The sequence below is a fragment of the Stomoxys calcitrans genome, chromosome 5 (genome assembly GCF_963082655.1).
Source record: "Stomoxys calcitrans chromosome 5, idStoCalc2.1, whole genome shotgun sequence".
In the NCBI taxonomy this organism is placed as follows: Eukaryota; Metazoa; Arthropoda; class Insecta; order Diptera; family Muscidae; genus Stomoxys; species Stomoxys calcitrans.
In genome coordinates this window covers 51,948,247-51,967,700 of record NC_081556.1, presented here as the reverse complement: position 1 = coordinate 51,967,700, position 19,454 = coordinate 51,948,247, and the positions used below count along the sequence as shown (strand labels likewise).

The window sequence follows — 19,454 nt, the reverse complement described above, 5'->3', positions numbered from 1 at the left end:
GACCAGTAGACCTATAAGCATTGCGCCGTTTCCACGGTTTTGTGTTCAGATCAATACTTCGAAACACACGAAATGACTAGATTTGTTGACCCCCTATCCTGTGGTGACGAGAATAAAAAGGACATTTCGCCAGATAAAGAAATTAAACTATGGTACATAAAGCTCATTGAATATTTAAATTTTACGATGTGCATTAAATAAGAAACAAATATTGGTACACTAACTATCAATTTCATTGTTCATATCACTACAATGCAAATATATAAGGTACTTGCAAAGATTTACTAAAATCGCTATTAAGAATATATGTACATATGTATATACTTTACATCGAGGTGTTCCAAAAAAGCGATGATAGCGGAATGGGGTATACTTCTTTGCCTATCGGGGTATATCATGGGATAACATATAGTAATTACAACAAGTAAAAGCGTATTAAGTTCGACCGGGCCGAATCTTGGAAAGCTACCACCATGGATTCCGCTAAAATATGGGAGCTATATCTGCTTATAGACCGATTCGGACCGTAATTAGCATAGTTATTGAGAGTGATAATACAATAGAAATTTCAGCCAAATCGGATAAAAATGACGGCTTCCAGGAACTCAAGAAGTCACATCGGCAGATCGGTTTATATGGGAGCTGTATCAGGTTATAGACCGATTTAGACATTACTTCGCACAGTTTTTGGAAATCGGTCAAAAATTACGATTTCCAGGGACTCACGAAGTCAAATCGGGAGATTGGTTTATATGGGAGCTATATCAGGTTATGAACCGATTTGGACCATTCTTGGCACAGTTGTTGCAAGTCATAACAGAACACTATGTGCAAAATCGTACAAAAAATTGTGGCTTCCAGGAGCTCAAGAAGTCAAATCGGGAGATCGGTTTATATGGGAGCTATATCAGTTTAAAAACCAATTTGAACCGTACTTGGTACAGTTGTTGCAAGTCATAGCAGAATAGTATGTGCAAAATTTCAAAATCATACAAAATTACGATTTCCAGGGGTTGAAGAAGTCAAATCGGGAGAACGGTTTCTATGGGAGCTATATCCAAATCTGAACCAATATAGCCCATTTGCGATCCCCAATGACCTACATTTATATTAAGTATATGTGCAAAATTTCAAGCAGCTAGCTTTACGCGTTCGACCGCTATCGTGATATCGACAGACGGACGGACGGACATAGCTAGATCGAAACACATAGGCTTCCCGCGAAGTTTTTTCGAATGACAAGTAAATCAATTAATTTTTCTACATTAGTATAGTCTATATAGTTCCGTTCCTGGAAGCTGCAATTGTTACACGAAGTGTTTTTCTATGAATTCCAACATCCACGGAATAATGGTCCAAATTTATGACTTGCTATAGGTTATCGGTCTATAACCGCTCTACAGTAAAGTATACTTTTTCCTTTTAACATTTAGGCTGAATAGCATCCACATAGATCCATAAATAGTTATAACCTGCAAAATAATACAAATATAAACTTGTATTTATATTTGTATAATATATGCTTTTGGCGGAATCCATTGTATTGCGTTCTCAAGATTCGGTCCGATCTTATCGCGTTTTTTATTGCCACTTTTTATAGTTTGAAATTTGAAAATATGAGGCATTTTTGCATTTCACTGTACGTGTATGTTATTAATATATAGTGTAGTGATAAAACAATTAACGTCTAACTAAGTGTGCCAAGATTTGCTTTTTATTTAACGCGCATCGTAAATTTAAATATTCGATGAGCTTCATTGCAGTATCATTTAAGTTCTTAATGCGACTAAATTACCTTTTTATACCCACCACCGAAGGATGGGGCTATATTGATTTTGCAATTCCGTTTGCAACACATCGAAATATCCATTTCCGACCCTATAAAGTATATATATGCTTGATCAGCGTAAAAATCTAAGACGATCTAGCCATGTCCGTCCGTCTGTCTGTTGAAATCACGCTACAGTCTTCAAAAATAGAGATATTGAGCTGAACTTTGCACAGATTCTTTTTTTGTCCATAAGTAGGTTAAGTTCGAAGATGGGCTATATCGGACTATATCTTGATATAGCCCCCATATAGACCGATCAGCCGATTTAGGGTCTTAGACCCATAAAAGTCACATTTATTATCCGATTTCGCTGAAATTTGGGACACTAAGTTGTATTAGGCCCTTCAACATTCTTCTTCAATTTGGCCCAGATCGGTCCAGATTTGAATATAGCTGCCATATAGACCGATCCGCCGATTTAGGGTCTAAGGCCACTAAAACCCACATTTATTATCCGATTTCGGTCAAATTTGGGACAGTGAGTTATGTTAGGCCCTTGGACATCCGTCTTCAATTTGGCCAAAATCGGTCCAGATTTAAATATAGCTGCCATATAGACTGATCCGCCGATATGGAGTCTTAGGTCAATAAAAGTCAAATTTTTTATCCGATTTCGGTGAAATTTAGGACAGTGAGTTGTGTTAACCCCCTCGACATACTTCTGCAATATTGCACAGATCGGTCCAGATTTGGATATAGCTGCCATATAGACCGATTTCTCGATTTAAGGTTTTAGGCCCATAAAAGGCGCATTTATTGTCCGATGGCGCCGAAATTTGGGACAGTGAGTTGTATAAGGCACCTCGACATACTTCTGCAATATGGCTCAGATCGGTCTAGATTTGGATATAGCTGCCTTATAGACCGATCTCCCTCTTATTGCCCGATTTCGCCCAAATTTGGGACATTGAGTTAAGATAAGCCCTTCGATATTCTTCATCAATTTGGTTGAGATCGGTCCAAATTTGGATATAGTTGCCATATAGACCGATATCTCGATATTGCCGATATTAAAGTCTTGGCCCCATAAAAGGCGCATTTATAATCCGATTTCACTGAAATTTGACACAGTGACTTATGTAAGGCTTTACGACATCCGTGTCGTATATGGTTCAGATCGGTTTATTTTTAGATTTAGCTACTAAAAAGACCAATATTTTGTTATACACAATTGAACAATGGCTTGTACTTATAAGCATTTGGTCCAAGTCGGAACATATTTCGATATAGCTACTATGGGGCATAAGGTATGCATTTTTCACCGGATTGGTGCGTGGTGCGTATCCAAAGTTCGGTCCGGCTGAACTAAATGCCTTTTTACTTGTTTACCTTGCCACCACTTAGAATGAGAAATTATTACTAAGTCGATTCTGGAATTGTGTCCCCACCCAAGTGCAGGTGTCTATTAACCGCGAAAGCCGGGCAATGACATAGAAAATGCTCCAGCATCTCAACATCACTTACCGCACCGATTTTGCATAAGTGAGCTCGTAGTCCTATGTGTCCCGTTATGATAACAACAGCTATACTGATCTACTTCTTACTTCCTTTCAGTAATAGCCTTGCCCCCTCACGATCCGGATCTCCCCATAGGATTTTCGCCGTTCTACCAACCGTTTTTCTATTCCACAGTGAAATAAGCGCCGTTGTCGGCCACGCCCTTAACTCGGACTGCGTCGACCCGAAAGGCATCGGGTTAACCAAGTTTTTTGTCCTCTGGCCTTTACTGCCAAATCATCTGCTCTTTCATTTCCCATACTCCACTATGGCTTGGCACTCAAACGATGCGGATCGTGGCTTTCTCAGAAATGGGTTTAATCTCCTTCTTACACTCCAAGACTGTTCGTGACCTTACCTTGCTGGTAGTTATTGCTCTGATGGCCAGTTTACAGTCCGTAAAGATGTTGACACTCGACGTCCTCGCGAGATAACAACATATCTCAGTCTCTTCTTTACCAGTGTAAACTTGGGAAAACGTGTCAACGTGCGTATACAGCAGGGATGGTCTGTATGTCGGTTATTTAGGTTTAAGACTGTCAAAAAGTTTTAAACGTCGAAAACGTCTTATCCTTGTATAAAAAGTAGTAAAGGTCATAAACCTCGAAAATACCCCACTACTTGTTAAGTTTCAACATCAGATCATTGTTTTAGATTTGTTGTTGTTGCTATAGCGCCTATATAAATTTCTCGAAATTGTTAATATGATAAAAAATTATTTTTATTCCAAATCTATTTACAATATAATCAGCACTCTGCCTTCCGGAGCAGTTTGACCACGTTAAGATATTCGCAAATGCCGCCAATATGTATTAGTGATGGAAAATAACAGTTAAAAAGTGTTTCTGAGGTTTTCGACAAGATTGGAACTCAAAAGTTTTCTGTTATAGGAGCACGTTCCAACCTATGCACCAGTTTTGCCATGTTCATAAAATCCCAAACGTTGAAATAAGTTGTACGAATTCCTTATTATTTTTCAATTCTGTCAAAAACTAGTTTTTTTTTGGCTATGACGTTTTACATATACGTCGGAGTTTTCGACAATCATTTTTAGTTAGAGTCACGTTTAGTTAAAAAATCTTAAAATTTGAGAAAAATTAACTTAAGTTACTTATGATGGAGAAGGTGAAATAGTTTATATCTTGAGTGTAGTTAGTAGTAGTAGTATTGTAGTATTTTTGGAATAAGCAAGCACTTCACTGAGCATATAATCGTTGGTGATACCATCTCTGAAATTTATTACTGAATGAATAACTTGATAATTGTGGTTACGACTAGATCGACCAGTGCAAAATCATTAACCATTTAACATCCCTTATCTCCCCAGCAACGACTCCAATGCGATGATTATCTGCACTTTATACAGGGATACTGTAATTGGTTTCATATAAAGAATATTTTACTCTACTCACTAATTGTTGTATTTTAGTTAACTTTATGAGACTCATATTGTCTTAAAGTTTAAAAACATCTGGCCAAATGCCACAAAGTTTGCATTGCAAATAAAAGATTGACGACAACACTTTTATCACATTATTTAAATATCATAGTCATAAAACAATTTACAAAAACATAAAATCGTTATATTTTTGTTCTTTGGCATTGGTTTAACCTGTAGTGTGGATAATAGAAAAAAATGACAATTTAAAAGGAAGTCTTTATTGCTTTAATATCATTGCAAATGTAAATTTGCCCATGAACATTCCTCTACGGAACTGGGGTAAAGTTCTCAAAAATCACTAAGTGCGGTCCGATTCAAATTTTTAGCTCAATTATAAGGGAATTCCTTTTTATAGCCGTGTCCGAACGGCGTGCTGCAGTATGAAATCTCTTTGGGGAGAAGTGTTAACATGGCATAGTATCTCACAGATGTCGCCAGCAATAAGAGATAACCACCGCAGAAAACTTTTTCTGATGTTCTCGCTAGAATTCGAACCCAGGCGTTCAGCGTTAAAGGCGACCATGCTAAACTCTACTCTACGGTGGCAAATTGCAAATTTTGCAAATTTTGCCTATGAACAATCCACTAAGGAACGGGGGCAAACTTCTCACATACCAATGAGTGCAGTCCGATTCAAGTTTAAGCTCAATGATAAGGGGCCTTCTTTTTATAGCCGAGTCCGAACGGCGTGCCGCAGAGTGACACATAGTACCTCACAAATATTGCCAGCATTAGGAGGGGAAAACCACCGCTGAAAATTTTTTCTGATGGTCTCGCCAGAATTCGAACCCAGGCGTTCAGCGTTATATCTTTAGGAATAAACAAATATTATGAAGACACTAAGTTTTCCCCTTAACCATGTGTGTGTTTTTTATCTCGGCTTCTACAGTTTTGTATGGTCAAGATATTTCTTCCCAAATTATGTTAGAAAATACATAGAAAATTATGTCATCGGGGGTATCGGGGTAATGGTGAATACGATAGTAAAATAGAATTAAAGTTAACATAAGCTATTATAGATTTTGATATACTATATATTAAACTATACATAATATTAATGTGTCTTACACAACTACTTGCAGATCAATCCTAAATTCAAACTAACATGACAACGCCACATGTAAATCCCGCCTTTATTGGAGACGATGGCATTGACGATATGGGAATGCCATATAAAATGAAAAATTCAAATAGCGAGGTAAGAAAAACAAGTAAAAGGTATGTAAATGTTAAGATCACCCGGACCAGCCTCCACCATGTCTGTAATAAAATACCAACAACACTTAGGAGTCGGTTATAAAATCGAACTAAAGCATCTATATCTACTACATCGGAATTTTACAATGACAAGATATTATCATTTCTCGATGAAAATGGTATAAAAGTGGTCGCGCATTCTGACAACGTGGCTATTGTCGTAAGGGGAAAGTTTTCCACCACTCTTAGAGACATCTTTCTGATAGCTCAGAACTATCGCCCAATAATAACGGCTAATGATATGAAAGACACCCACGGCGATACCTGTCTCCTTGGGAGAGAAGAATGCTATAAATAGGCTACTATTCACCTGCAAGAGGGCCATATTGACTTAAACACGGATTGCCCCGTATGTATATTGCAGAAACAGGACCTATAACTCTATATGGTGTTGTAATCTGTTGGACGGCATCTTAAAAATCTGCCTACTGTTCAATACTCAGCCAGTCTGTTCACCATAGCTGTACTGAGAATGGCACCATCTGATGCACTGAATTTAATGCTACACTTGTAGGTTTTGGACACTGTTTCTTTGATGAGTTGCTGCTAGGACCGCAGTGAAATTGAGGGATCTTTGTCTTTAGTCAAGCAGCGGCTAGACATAATGTACGGTTTTCCTTGACACAATGCATTGTATTGTAGACAGTGTGGATTACACATTGTCTGAGTTTCTATTTGATCAAAATTACAGTACAACTAAGTACTTGTTATTTGATAGGGTCGATTGGAACTATAATTTTAGGGCGATTGTCTTTGGTCTAGAAAAAATAGTCAGTCACCCATTACCCTGTGGAGAATACACATGCAATTGCGTGGCAGTGACACAAATGTGTTCGACTCACATCTGGTTTGTTTTTTTTTACCATTCTAGCGGATTCGCTAGCTTATTGAAACATAAAACGCTCTTCCTTCTGCATGCTTTGCACTTTTAGCGTTGGCAGCACTGACACACATTCGAAATAATGAAATATCAACAAAAGAAACAAAATAAGTCATTTAACTTTTAAATAAGTATTTCTCGGAGTCATTGTGTAAAATTTCAGCCAAATCGAATAGGCACTTGCGCCCTTTAGGGCCTCAATAAGTGAAATAGGAAGATTGGTTTATAGGGGAGGTGTATCAGGCTATAACCGATTCAGACCATATTTGACACGTATGTTGAAGGTCATGGGAGAAGCCGTTGTACAAAATTTCAGCCAAATCGGAAAATATTGGGTTGCCTAAAAAGTAATTGCGGATTTTTTAAAAGAAAGTAAATGCATTTTTAATAAAACTTAGAATGAACTTTAATCAAATATACAATTGCCATTTTGTTCGATAACCTTTTGCCATCTTCCTGGCAAATTTAGTATTCCACGCTCATAGAACTTCTGGCCTTTATCTGCAAAAAACTGAACCAAGTGCGATTTTATAGCCTCATCATTGCCGAAAGTTTTACCATTTAAGGAGTTCTGCAAAGATCGAAATAAATAGTAGTCTGATGGTGCAAGGTCAGGGCTATATGGTGGATGCATCAAAAGTTCCCAGCCAAGCTCGCTCAGTTTTTGGCGAGTGACCAAAGATGTGTGCGGTCTAGCGTTGTCCTGTTGGAATATGACATCTTTACGATTGACCAATTCTGGTCGCTTCTCCTTGATGGCTGTATTCAATTTGTCCAATTGTTGACAGTAAACATCCGAATTAATCGTTTGGTTCCTTGGAAGCAGCTCAAAATATACCACACCCATCCAATCCCACCAAACAGACAGCATAACCTTCTTTTGGTGGATATCAGCCTTTGAAGTGGTTTGAACTGGTTCACCATGCTTGGACCATGATCGTTTTCGACTGACGTTGTTGTAAACAATCCATTTTTCATCTCCAGTTATGATTCGTTTTAAAAACGGATCGAATTCATTGCGTTTAAGGTGCATATGACAAGCGTTGATTCGGTTTGTTAAATGAATTTCTTTCAATATATGTGGTACCCATATTAAAATTGACGCCAAACAAACAAATGTAAACAAAATTTCGCGCACTTTTTTCTGAAGCAAGCTAAAAGTAACAGCTGATAACTGACAGAAGAAAGAATGCAATTACAGAGTCAAAAGCCGTTGAAAAAATTTGTCAACGCCGACTATATTACCGACAATTACTTTTTGGGCAACCCAATAATTGCGCCTTCCAGAAGCTGAAGAAGTCAAGATCCCAGATCGGTATATATGGCAGCTATATCAGGTTAAATACAGATTTCAACCATATTTGCCACAGTTGTTGGAAGTCATAACGAAACACGTCGTGCAAAATGTTAGCCAAATCGGATAAGAATTGCGTCCTCTAGTGGCTCAAGAAGTCAAGACCCCAGATCAGTTTATAGGACAGCTCTATCAGGTTAGGGACCGACTTTAATCATACTTGGCACAGTTGTTGGAAGTCACAACAAAACACGTCAAGCTAAATTTCAGCCAAATCGGATAAGAATTGCGTTAGTTGACGTTTTTCTATTCGTTAGCGAAAACAGCTGATTTTAATGATGTCGATTATCGTTAAAAGGGACTACTTAATACCAAATTCGTTAACATTTTTGTTGACGCTTTGTATGTGAACGATTTTCGTTAAAACAGTTTACAGAATTCCACTACTGACGTTACAGTCACCACTCAGTACTCAGGTGAACAGTCCGAGCTCATGCTTCCGCGGCCCCAGGATAAGCGATGTCCTATTCCTACAAATACTCGGCCACTGGGCCTTCGCCTCCCTGCAGACCTCAGCAGGTTCCCACGCCACCAACCTACCAAGAAAATCACAAAGGGGGCTCACCGATTTCGTAGCATGATCTGCGATCTATTGCTTGACAGCTCGTTGGCCGTAAGGTTCTTCGCCATACCCTGATGACCCGGGCCTAAGCAGAGCCTGACAGCCTTTCTCTTGGTTCGAGGAATCTCTTTGCTCCTTCTATCCGAAGATAGAGCGTTTAATTGTCAACGTAAATCGTGACAATGTTATTGGGAAGCCGCACCCATCTTCTCCACTGTCTTCAGGACCGTGAAGATTTCTGCCTGAAAGACGCTGCACCCGGTCAGGAAATTAAAAACCGATTACAAGAAATTCAATGAAGACTCTTGCCCCCGTATCTCCATCCAATTTAGACCCATCCGCATAAACAGAAATTGCCTAAAAGGGCGGATACCCCCAGCCCAGGAAAGGGGTAGAACAAGGAAGGACTCTCCAAGTTTCCAAGTCGCGCCGCACAAAGCATGCCGATACTCCGCATTCCCCAAAAGAACGGAAGAATGTTCAAAGTTTGAGAAGCTCCAGCTACCTGACTCCCTCAGCCTTAGGGCGATGTTTGTTGCCAGACACCCAACATACAGGTAAAAAAGCCTTAGATATTCAGCGAATGATGTTCAGCGTCTTTTTTTGGGGGCACTCTACTCATTGCTCCAGAGGTCAGAAACGCAATGGTATCCTCCCTCAATCTCCCAAAGCCCAATGCGGATCAGTCAAGTCACCGTCGTAAACATTCAGTGTACAGTACCGGTCCAAGGCCCAAACTCCCTCCTAGGAGTCAAGAATCATGCCCAAACTATTGAATTCCGGAGAAAGAGACAGTTCTACCCCATCCATGCCAGATCATGGAGCCTCCGGGGGTGGGCTAAGCACCCCTAGAAAAATTGCACTTGGTCGTCTAGTTTGAAAACATCCTTATAGAAGTCTATGTAACTTCTATTACCACATATATTGTAGTTCCAATGGGATCTATCAGGAATAGTGGTACAGTATTTTTTATAAAAAAAACGGCTCAGGCAATGTGTAACCCACACTGCCTGTAATATCGGGCATTGGATCAATGATAACACAGTGTGCGTAGGGCGCCGAGTGACCAAAGGGAAAGCTTTCTTAGCCACACAGCAGTGGTTGCAGCAATTTGTCTAACCTCAATATCCAGAGGCATTAGGTGAAGCTTTAAATTCAGTGCATCAGATGGTGTCGTCCGGCAATGTGTAAACCACACTGCCTGCAATATCAGGCATTGCATCAAGGATAACACAGTGTCCGTAAGCGCCGAGTAACCAAAGGGAAAGCACCCTTAGCCTTAAAGCAGTGGTTGCAGCAATTTGTCTAACCTCAATGTCCAGAGGCATTAGGTGAAGCATTAAATTCAGTGCATCAGACGGTGTCATGGCTGTGATGCACAAACAATCCATTCGTTGCATCCGGCTGAGAATTAAACAGTAGGTGGACTTTTGAAGCGCCATCCACCAGACCACACCACAATATAGCATTACAGGTCTGACAACTGCAGTATATACCCAGTACATGACTCGTGGTTTAAACCACCAACTTTTGCTAATGGCTCTTTTGCACCGGTTCAAAATGCCATCGGGTTGATTTTCTTATATTTTTGGTATCACAATGGATAAAATTTAGCATACCGGTTAAAATTTTACTCTCCACAATCTCCAACAGTCATATCAGTGAATAGGAGTTATCCATTTAATTAAACTTGTTGTGATTTCTAAATGGCGCAAAAGTACATTGCACACCAAACCATTTGTAGGGTCCTTTATAAATAACATTAACCGGAGACGAAGGTTCTCCATATTAGGCGATATTTCCGAGATATATCACAGATGGATATGAGGTGCCACAAAAATGTAAAAACATCTCTCCAAAGAAGTGTCACCCTGCGGTGAGTCCGCTGTTCGGACTCAGCTATATAAAAGAGTTCAATTTTTGGCGATATATCCGAGATGCATCAGAGAGAGGTTGGACCAGCAGCTAACGTGCCGCATAGATAATCTTCGAATCCTAAAAAATTTCAATGGTGATTATTGCCTGCTAATGCTGGCGGCATTTGTAAGGTACCTCACAATTGTAAAAACTTGTTCCCAAAGAAGTGTTAACCAGAGGCACGCTGTTCGAACTTAGCTATATAAAGGAAATCCATTGTCGTTAAGCTTAAAATTTGAATCGGACATCACACTTTGGTACGGGAGGAGTTTGCCCCCTGTTCCTTAAAGGAATGTTCGTGGGCAAATTTACATTTGGGCAAACCGTTCTATGCGAATTTATGTTGGTAGTTTAATAGTTATCCAAAAACATAAATCAGATATTTAAATGTTGGGGTATTTAGACTGAAGCTTGTATAATGAAATGTTCACAAATTGCGAGGAGATTCAAGAACTAGTCGCTCATAGCTCAATGAGCTAACGAATGGGAGAGCACAGTGCAAGGTCTTTAATATTTTTATCCTATTTAAGATGTGTTATTATTTTTGTTCTATAAAACAGCTGTTGTTTTGTTTTCCTTCAGCCGCCTCCCAAAGAACCCAAGGAACGTGAACAATGGGGTAAAGGTGTGGAATTTCTTATGTCCTGCATAGCAATGTCCGTGGGTCTGGGCAATGTGTGGCGTTTTCCTTTTACAGCACTGGACAATGGAGGAGGAGCATTTCTGATACCATACCTTGTCGTATTGTTTTTGGTTGGTAAACCCATCTACTATTTGGAAATGATCATAGGGCAATTTTCAAGTCGAGGTTCGGTGAAGGTTTTCGACCTGTGTCCTGCCATGAGAGGTAAGTTGGATTTGCATATACCCTCTTTTAAAAACCATCACATTTTCAAGTTCACATTTAAATACGTTTACCATCCACTGACACTTCATCAGAAAATTTTCTATAAATTTCTACACAGGCGTTGGAATTGGCCAGGTATTTTCCATTTCAATGGTCACCACTTATTATGTGGCCATTATGGGGATGACTATGCGTTATCTCTTCGATTCATTTAGATATACATTGCCCTGGTCACAGTGCGATGATTCTTGGAATGCGGTATGCGTTGCCTCCATCGAGAAAAATACTGCTCATGTTCTATACAATACCACCGAAAGTTTCAGTGTTCGATTGAACTCATCTCAGCCAATCTCATTGAATAATCTCACTGGCATAGATACCTTAAAACCTAACAAGCCCACATCATCAGCGGAATTGTACTTTATGTAAGTCTAGAATTTTCAATTGAAGGTGGTTGAATTGCTGCATGTGTACATGATTAAAACAATTTCAAGAGATTTAAATTCGCAAAAATTATATTTTGTTTTCTATTATCAATTGTTATATAAATATTTAGCTTTTTTAAATAACTCATGGTGACAAGCGCTAAAGAAATTAACATTTTTCCTAAGAGCTATGGGAAATTTTTAGTTTTTTTCTTCTAAAATTTGTATTTATACTCTACTCTACTCCTCTACGGCGATACATGGTATCATTGCTTAGTTAATTTCCCTTTAACCCCCAAAATAAAAATTAATAAACCCATTGATGAGAATACAGATCGCTTGAGAAACACATTTCTGAGTTGAACAGTTAAATTGTTCCACGCTACAAAGAAAATATTTTCTTTTCTGCGAGGAGACAAAGAAAAATCCTTTCTTTTGATTTCCATAAACGAAATACGAAATATTACGACGATTGACTAACGATACGTGTAACCCATGACGAAACGACGTCCAAGTTGGATGAAGTACTTACTAAAGGATCCAGTTGAGAATTGTCAGTCTTACAATGAAATTCGTAAACAAATTACATATTTATATTGCATTTATCATAGAACAAAGTATCTTTTCTGTGACAATGAAGCAGTGTACGGATTTAGCCATGTCCGTCTGTCCGTATTTTCCTTCTATATCGTTTTACCGTATGACCATTTTTGTAAGCAAAATGCAAGTGGCATTTGTTATCCAATCATCACAACCAATCTATTTTCCACATATCTCTTTTTTAGTTCGAGTTCTGAACCGATATGGAACATTTACAATTCCCGACGATTACATCAACAAGTAATATCTGTGTTAAATATCAGGTGGATATCTTGATTCGTTCTACCGCTATCGTAGTTTCGGTTGACGATTGACATCAACAAAAAAAAAAAAGAATTTTGGAAATTGGACCACAAATGAAGATTTAGCAGCCGGAATAATTTTTCGAAAAGCCGAGGTGACCAACGTTAGGGCATTGAAATTTTGCAGAATATCTCCATGAAACCTCAGCTCTAATCATTTCCCGCGGGAAGGGCTCAATATATTGAAGAATTCTTCGTATCAAGAAATATACAATGATATAATTTCATTACGCTGAGGGTTCTTTCAATAAACTTAAACCCATATCATCCATTTTTTCTGATCGGGCAAATAGACCAAATGTTTTGTACTCTTTGGGTTTTAACCACTGTGCAAAGTGACTATTTTGGTTAGTTTCTCATCCTTCAGGAAGCTCTACGCACTACTGCGAAGTCAGCCAAATAATATGGTCTGGCCATAAGTCCGCTATTGCTATTTTCAGCAAACTATAAATCCAACATTTTGAAAAGTTATAAAAACTAAATCTTGCCATATACAATATAATTGCAAGAGGGCTATTGGCAATCGATGGGGTTTAAAGCCATGTGTTATGTCGTGACTGTATACAGCAGTTGTCAGATCGCCTCAGGAACGTTATGGCCATTGATTATTTGAAGGCTCCAATAACTCGCCTTGTCATATCGAGTATCATAGGCACTCAGTATTTAAGCAAGAGCCGGTGCAGGCCGGTCTCTCACTGAGACTCTCCACTCGATACCGCTCATTGTCAGCGACAGCTACTCCGTATATGGAGCATCTCACTATATGCAACCTATGGACGCGCCCGGTAACTCTCAGCTGAGCTTCTCGTAATGAACAATGAACACCACACAAATCGGAACTGAGAGTTGCAACCCGTGTGGTGCCCATAGTCATCCCGTGCCGGGATGCTATATGGAGTTGTGATCCAATGGATCAGGGGTGTGCTCTGATACTATGATTGGGTATATCGAGAAGGATACCAAATCACGGTAGTGTGTGTCAAGTGGAGATTCCTCATTATCTTATCATATAATCAGGCTGCCCTCGTCCTCGACTTTCGCAGATCTTTCAGTGAGATGGTTAAACAGTTTAATATTGAGATATACCTGCGAATTGCAGAGTATACGGGAAGCGAGATGAGGAGCTTCAAGGGAACAAGAACATGTAGGGATATGTAAGCAAATTCTTTGAGATAAAGTGCAAAGGGCAACAGAATTCTCAATCATAGTGCTTGTCATAACTGGTCACTATCGCATTGGATAAAAAGGCAGAGGAAGGTTACAAGTCACAGATAAAGGTTACAAGTAATGATTTCTGTAAGGAGAACCTATAAAACATATACTGTGTGTATATAAGGACTTGTCTAAATTAGATTAAATTATTTTTGTGAACATTCGCAAGTTAATAGGTGATCTGATTATTTCAATGGTATCGCAATTTTCCTCTGGTATCACAATCGTAGCCTGGTTAGTTATAGTCAATTGGATACAAGGGTTGCCTTTTATATTTCGGAATTGGACAACCCTTGTGTTCCAATCTGCCAACAGACAGCTCTATCGTAAAGCTTGACGTATTTGAGGTAATACGTACTCAGAACGATTTGTTTACAGTTACTTGAAAGATTCATCTCGACCAAAAAATTTAATTAAATCGTGAACATTTTCTTGCGATTTTTTTTTTACAACTCTCGACGTGGATTAACTTAATAACAGTGCATCGATGAACTTAATTCAATTTATGGCGATGAAGCACCATACCATTGATAAACACTGGTCCTTGTTTATTGTGAATTCAACCGAGGTCGTAGTTCACTCCAAGACGAATTTCGGGAAGGTCGTCCAAAATCAGTTGTTGTTCCATAAACCATTGATGCTGTGCGCCAACTGATATTGGTCATGCGACCTATCGTGAGATTGAGACAACCTTAGTCATTAGTGGGACCAACATACATTCAACATTGCATGAACATTTGATCTTCAAAAAAATTTGTTCGCGTTGGATCCCACATAATTTGCCGATCGCTCAAAAAAAGGCTTGTGTCGATAGGTCGAAACAAATGCTCAAAAAATACGAAACAACTGCTTTATTGAGCATTCAAAAAATCGATTTGATGTCATCCGCACCGAATGCCTTTTTTTATTCCCGTGCGTAAAAAATAAAATGAGAAGTCAACGTTTTTCGACAACTGAAGAAGCGGTTGATGCGTTCAGAATGCATGTCTTGAAGATACCTTAATCAGAGTGGCAAAAGTGCATCGACAATTGATTCAAACGTATGCAAAAGTGTAAAGATCTTTGAAAAACAACAAAGCGATTTTCGATGATTAATATTTATTTTTTTGTTCTATAATACCGAAATATAAAAGGCAACCCTCGTATAATCAACCATTCATGGTTTACGCTTAGATACAAATTGCGAATCCATATGTACTATTATTGAGTCAAATATCGATCGGAGCGTGGAGAACATTGCGTGGATTGAGGAGTCTGGTTGAAGATGGATGAAGCACACTACACTCAACCAAATTTGTTATTCAAAACAGCAAAAATGTTTGCAGCAGTTTTTGCTTCTTGAAAATGGGAAAACAGACATTACTGCTGTTTCAGCAAACATAGGGCTGCTATATTAGCAAACATTTCGGTCAGCCAAATCAGCAAACAAAATCTGCTGTTTTAAGTACAAAAATTTTCTGAAAAAAAACGTAATGCTATTTTATATGTTTGCCTGTTACCTGTTTTGATCACTTCCAGGTATTTTTTTTTAATTTTTAGAAATTTTGTTGGAAGAGATGATTTTAATTAATTTGTGGAATATTACTAAAACCAGATAATGGAAAGTATACATTCAGTGGTGATTATAAATCCACTGAGACACATTTTTACTTATTTGAAGAGGAAATTGTCACTTGTATTTCAATGTGCATTGTTCTGCATTTCAATGTACATTTTTGGTAAAGTAAAACCATAATATGATTTTAGTATATTTTCTGTCTGCTGCTGTTTAAAACTTAAAAAAAATATATTGCACAAAAGTCGGTAAAATTATATTCTGAAAACATTAAAAATAAAATATAAGATATAACATACAAGTTTTGAAAGTATTTTTAACATTTTAAGGCAAACCGTATTCAATTACGATCTAAAAACAGTAGAAAACGTTTGATGCTTTAAAAAAATTACTGCATTTCTTTTGATTGTTTTTACTAACTAATTTCTCTGAGTGTGCCATACGAAGTTCGGAATCGAAAACCAGTTTGACAAATTCTAAATTTTCTTAGATTCTACTTCATTTAACAAAGAATTCCAGAGAGAAAACCATCGATAATAGCAAAGGCTTACAGAGACGGTTCAACAATATCACAATATTCATGTGATATAACAATGGATAAAAATGTTTTAGTGATTTTGATTGCAGGCTGTCTCCATAACACAACCTAATTATCACTTAACCTATTGTCTTGTAGTTCACAACATTTGACAAATCCCTTTGGTTCTAAACCATTGTATGAAATTATAAAATATAATTTTATGAGCTACACAAATATATTTTCTTTTCTTACTTAAAATTTCCATTACATTACACAATTTTTCAGAAGTTTATTATAATTTAAGCAAACACGCAATCTTAAGGCGCTGCAGTGGCGGCTACCCCTTATAAAGCTTATAATTCCAAACTTTCAAACAAAACTATTGATGATGCAGTAAGTTGATATTTTTGTAAAATATCGTGTACTGTGGTCGGCCACAACTTTGGCCCACAATTGTTAATTGAATTTAAGCCCATTTTCACACTCGGGTGCAACATTTCAAGTTCGCTGAGTGCATTCATACCGTTTGAAAAATGCACGTTCAACGACCGCTACGCTTTAAAGGTTTGCTTTACCAACCATTACAAAATTCTTAATTGTCAAGCAAATGTTAGTTAAATTAAAAAAAAAAAAAAAAAACATTGTAAAGAAGTATAGGCGCCTGATATGGTGACTGTCAGTTATGGTTATAGTCTTCAACGGTTAACACATTTTAGAACAATTCCCCTGTATTCTCTTCGATCTTTGGCAATAATTTATTTTCATTTCCTTTACAGCATAAAACAATCTAAATTGAATTGTTTAAATTTACCAATTAAATAAAAGAATGTTGAAAGTTCTGCACAGTATTGAGTCAGAAAGTCTTGATTAGATCTAGTTTGTAAGTTGACAGTGATGAAATGTGTTTGTTACTTAAAAGACGTTATAAAAAATAAACAAATAAAACTTGTAATATCCCAACCATAAATTCTACAAATTCGATTTAAAAAAAACGGAGTGAAGTTAGTTCGAATCGTTTGTATGCGATCAAAAACGAGGTCAAGTTTAGGCCCATAAAAAATAAGCTCAACAAGTAAAAAGGCGATAAGTTCGGCCGGGCCGAACTATGGATACCCACCACCTCGGGTATACATGTAAACCACCTTTCGTTATAATTCGGTGAATAATGCACAATTTATGCTCCCATAGCAGCTATATCGAAATATGATTTTGAGTGGTCTAAAAAGTACAAGTCATTGTTCAATTTTGAAGAACATAATATAGCCATATCCAAATATAGACCGATCTGAACCATATACGACACGGGTGTCTATATGGTAGCTATATCCAAATCTGAACCGATCTGAGCCAAATTGAAGAGGGATGTCGAAGGGCCTAACACTGCTCACTGTGGTAAATTTCGGCGACCTCGGATAATAAATGCGCCCATAAAGGTCCCAAAACCTTAAATCGAGCGATCGGTCTATATGGTAGCTATATCCAAATCTGCGCCGATCTGAGCCAAATTGCAGAAAGTAGTCGAAGGGCCTAACGCAACTCACTGTCCGAAATTTCGGCGAAATCGCACAATAAATGCGCCTTTTATGGCCCAAGACCCTAAATCGAGAGATCGGGCTATACGGCAGCTAAATCCAAATCTGAACCAATCTGGGCCAAATTAAAGAGGGATGTCGAAGAGCCTAACTACTTCTCACTGGGCTAAATTTCGGCGAAATCGCACAATAAATGCGCCTTTTATGGCCCAAGACCCTAAATCGAGAGATCGGGCTATACGGCAGCTATATCCAAATCTGGACCGATCTGGGCCAAGTTAAAGAAGAATGTCGAAGGGACTAATACAACTTTTTGTCCCAAATTTCGGCGAAATCGGGCAATAAATGCGCATTTTATGGGCCCAAGACCTTAAATCGGCGGATTCGTCTATATGGCAGCTATATTAAAATCTGGACCCATTTGGACCAAATAGAAGATGGATATGGATTGGCCTAACACAACACACTGTCCCAAATTTCAGCAAAATCGGATAGTAAATGTGGCTTTTATGGGCTTAAGACCCTAAATCGGCGGATCGGTCTATATGGGGGCTATATCAAGATATAGTCCGATATGGCCCATCTTCGAATTTAACCAGCTTATAGACAAAACAAGTATCTCTGCAAAGTTTCAACTTAATATCTCTATTTTTAAAGACTGTAGCATGATTTCAACAGACAGACGGACGGACATGGCTAGATCGTCTTAGATTTTTACGGTGATCAAGAATATATATAATTTATAGGATCGGAAATGGATATTTCGATGTGTACTTAATTGGGTCGGAATGACAAAATGAATATACCCCCATTCTTCAGTGGTGGGTATAAAAATAAAACGTAATAAATTAGACAGGGCTGGAGCTGGGATACAATAGGTTCTCACGGTAGCGTTCACCAGTTCGATTACGTTATGATTCGCATCATCTTTGAAGAAGTACGGTCCAATGATGCCACCAGTCCATAAACCGCACCAAACTGTCACTTTTTCTGCATGCATTGCAAAATTGATAATTCTGATTATTTACGAACCCATTAAGCCAAAAATGAGCTTCGTCGCTCAATGGAGGCAGCACGCGATGAACTTTCTTAACAGAGCACACATTTAGATAATAAAATTCAATAATTTGCATAGCGTTGTCATTTGTAAGACGATTCATGGTTTAATTATAGACAAAACTGAAGATGTTTGACAGTGAAATAAAACACGGAAGGTGCGTGAGCTGTTTAAACCAGTGTTGCCAAAAAGATAAAAGCAAAAAAATCACCCTTTATATGCCTTTAATTAAGATATAGCAGTTATATATATGTATATAACGATTTTCACTTTTAGGGCTTTGCAAACGCATTCATACTGAGTATGGCCACTATCGGGCTATATTTGGAATTGTTGCCGTATACACCGATCTCCCGATTCAAGTTTCTTGTGTCCATAAAGGTAGCGTTTATTACCTGATTTTGCTGAAATTTGGCACAATGAGCTGTGTTAGGCTCTTCAATATCCGTACTAAATATAAACTAGATCGGTCTTTATTTGGTTATAGCTGTCTTATATAACTATCTCTTAAATCAGCATTCGCTAAAATTTGTCACATTTAGCTGTTTTAGGCTCTTCACCATCCGTGTTCAATATGGCCCAGATCGGATAATATTTGAATATGTGTATATAACATTTGGCCGCCGTAGCGCAGAGGTTTGCATGTCCCCCTATGACGCTTAAGG

The 19,454-nt window shown here is 38.2% G+C and overlaps 1 protein-coding gene across 2 annotated transcripts in view; it reads left to right on the top strand.

The window, feature by feature from the left end:
- Positions 1 to 19,454, top strand: part of LOC106087558 (sodium-dependent nutrient amino acid transporter 1) — a 96,430-nt gene that overhangs the window by 53,298 nt on the left and 23,678 nt on the right. Inside the window, exons 2-4 of one of the 2 annotated variants that reach the window (XM_013252640.2) lie at positions 5,852 to 5,967; positions 11,322 to 11,586; positions 11,705 to 12,011. In XM_013252640.2, the coding sequence (XP_013108094.2) occupies positions 5,875 to 5,967; positions 11,322 to 11,586; positions 11,705 to 12,011 (665 nt within the window). In that variant the 5' untranslated portion in view covers positions 5,852 to 5,874. The remainder of the gene's footprint in view (positions 1 to 5,851; positions 5,968 to 11,321; positions 11,587 to 11,704; positions 12,012 to 19,454) is intronic. The other variant, XM_013252641.2, reaches the window with a different exon arrangement.